The following is a 1,139-nucleotide window of genomic DNA, read 5'->3' as shown; positions in this document are numbered from 1 at the left end:
TCACAGTCTTTGTGATTCATCGTCCTGCTCTTTCATCTCCATAGCAATGACCACAGCGTACAGGGTGCTGTCAGTATGGCCAGTTTTGATTGATGTTTTGCTGTGGACCAAAAAGTATGTGTTAATAGTTTAACATGAGTGTCACAAATGTGTGCAGTTTAATGTCTAACTCACTTTGTTGTCGTTTTTTTTCCTTCAGTTTTTAACTGGTTTCCTTTATGCTCTTGTCCTTAGGTTCAGTATATGGCATATGTAGGTATTGGTGGTCTCTTCTCCGTGCTGAAGACCCTTTTTGCAGGTGTCGTCTTCTGGTTCATGGTCAAATTTAGTCTTGGCAGGGGATTGCTTACTGAGGTCCAGTACCATTTTAAAAGCCATTGGATTACTGTTGATCTGCTACAAGAAAATTTAATGGATAAAACTCTCATTCATACTGCAGAACATCAAGAACCGCTTATATAAACTCATGAATATCAACTCAAATATGTGTGTGTGTGTGTGTGTGTGTTTTTTTTATTAGTTTCCAGAATTTTTCTCATTTGGTTTGTTCTCCAAGACTGGACCAACAAGAAAGCAGGTACAAAAAAATGCACTGAAATGTCTAAAACACAATATGAAATGCTAACAGCTGTCATACACAGCCCTCGGTTGTGTTGTTGAAGTGAAATCTTATTCTTGTCTTATTCCAGATGGATGGAACCTCTTTCTGCCTGAGGTTCATGGGGGAGGGCTACACGAATGGTCAGGACCCCTCTCAGGGCAAACCAAATGCCACAATCAGCACTGAAATAACAGGACCAGGTATTGTCCTGCTCTCTATTTGATCCGACTCAAAATATTCACCCCAAATACTTAGATATGGTCACTACTGCCATATTTTGCAGAGCCAGGATACATCGCAACACCGATTACCATGGTGCAGGCAGCTATTACACTGCTTAACGAACCTCACTGTCTCCCTAATAAGTGAGTAAAATGACCTCAACGTAATATATGGATGATTCTTAAGTAAGCATATTGGTCCTGTGGAATAAAAAAACTCTTTTAAAATATTTTTCATATCCTCTGTTAATTAAACAAAGCAAATAAACTACAATGTCCAATATTGGATATACAATATTGTTCAAAAGTTTGTGGTC

At 38.6% G+C, this 1,139-nt stretch overlaps 1 protein-coding gene across 1 annotated transcript; it reads left to right on the top strand.

Moving 5' to 3' along the window:
- The first annotated feature begins 6 nt into the window (after positions 1 to 6).
- LOC107578761 (saccharopine dehydrogenase-like oxidoreductase) lies at positions 7 to 970 on the top strand. Its single transcript, XM_016264681.1, has 4 exons — positions 7 to 354; positions 521 to 577; positions 690 to 801; positions 885 to 970. Exons 1-4 carry the CDS (start codon positions 244 to 246, stop codon positions 968 to 970), a joined length of 366 nt encoding a protein of 121 aa, XP_016120167.1. The 5' UTR covers positions 7 to 243.
- The last annotated feature ends 169 nt before the right edge of the window (positions 971 to 1,139 follow it).

Source organism: Sinocyclocheilus grahami, unplaced genomic scaffold (assembly GCF_001515645.1).
Source record: "Sinocyclocheilus grahami isolate Dianchi unplaced genomic scaffold, SAMN03320097.WGS_v1.1 scaffold11853.1, whole genome shotgun sequence".
Classification (NCBI taxonomy): Eukaryota; Metazoa; Chordata; class Actinopteri; order Cypriniformes; family Cyprinidae; genus Sinocyclocheilus; species Sinocyclocheilus grahami.
The sequence above is the reverse complement of the archived record's forward strand: the minus strand, read 5'-3'. Positions and strand labels throughout refer to the sequence as shown.

Bases quoted from the DNA above. Each gene is read 5' to 3' on its own strand.
- LOC107578761 (XM_016264681.1), top strand. From the start codon at position 244: ATGGCATATGTAGGTATTGGTGGTCTCTTCTCCGTGCTGAAGACCCTT. The intron at 578-689 runs GTACAAAAAAAT...GTCTTATTCCAG, and splicing joins CTGGACCAACAAGAAAGCAG to ATGGATGGAACCTCTTTCTG. The intron at 802-884 runs GTATTGTCCTGC...CATATTTTGCAG, and splicing joins CACTGAAATAACAGGACCAG to AGCCAGGATACATCGCAACA.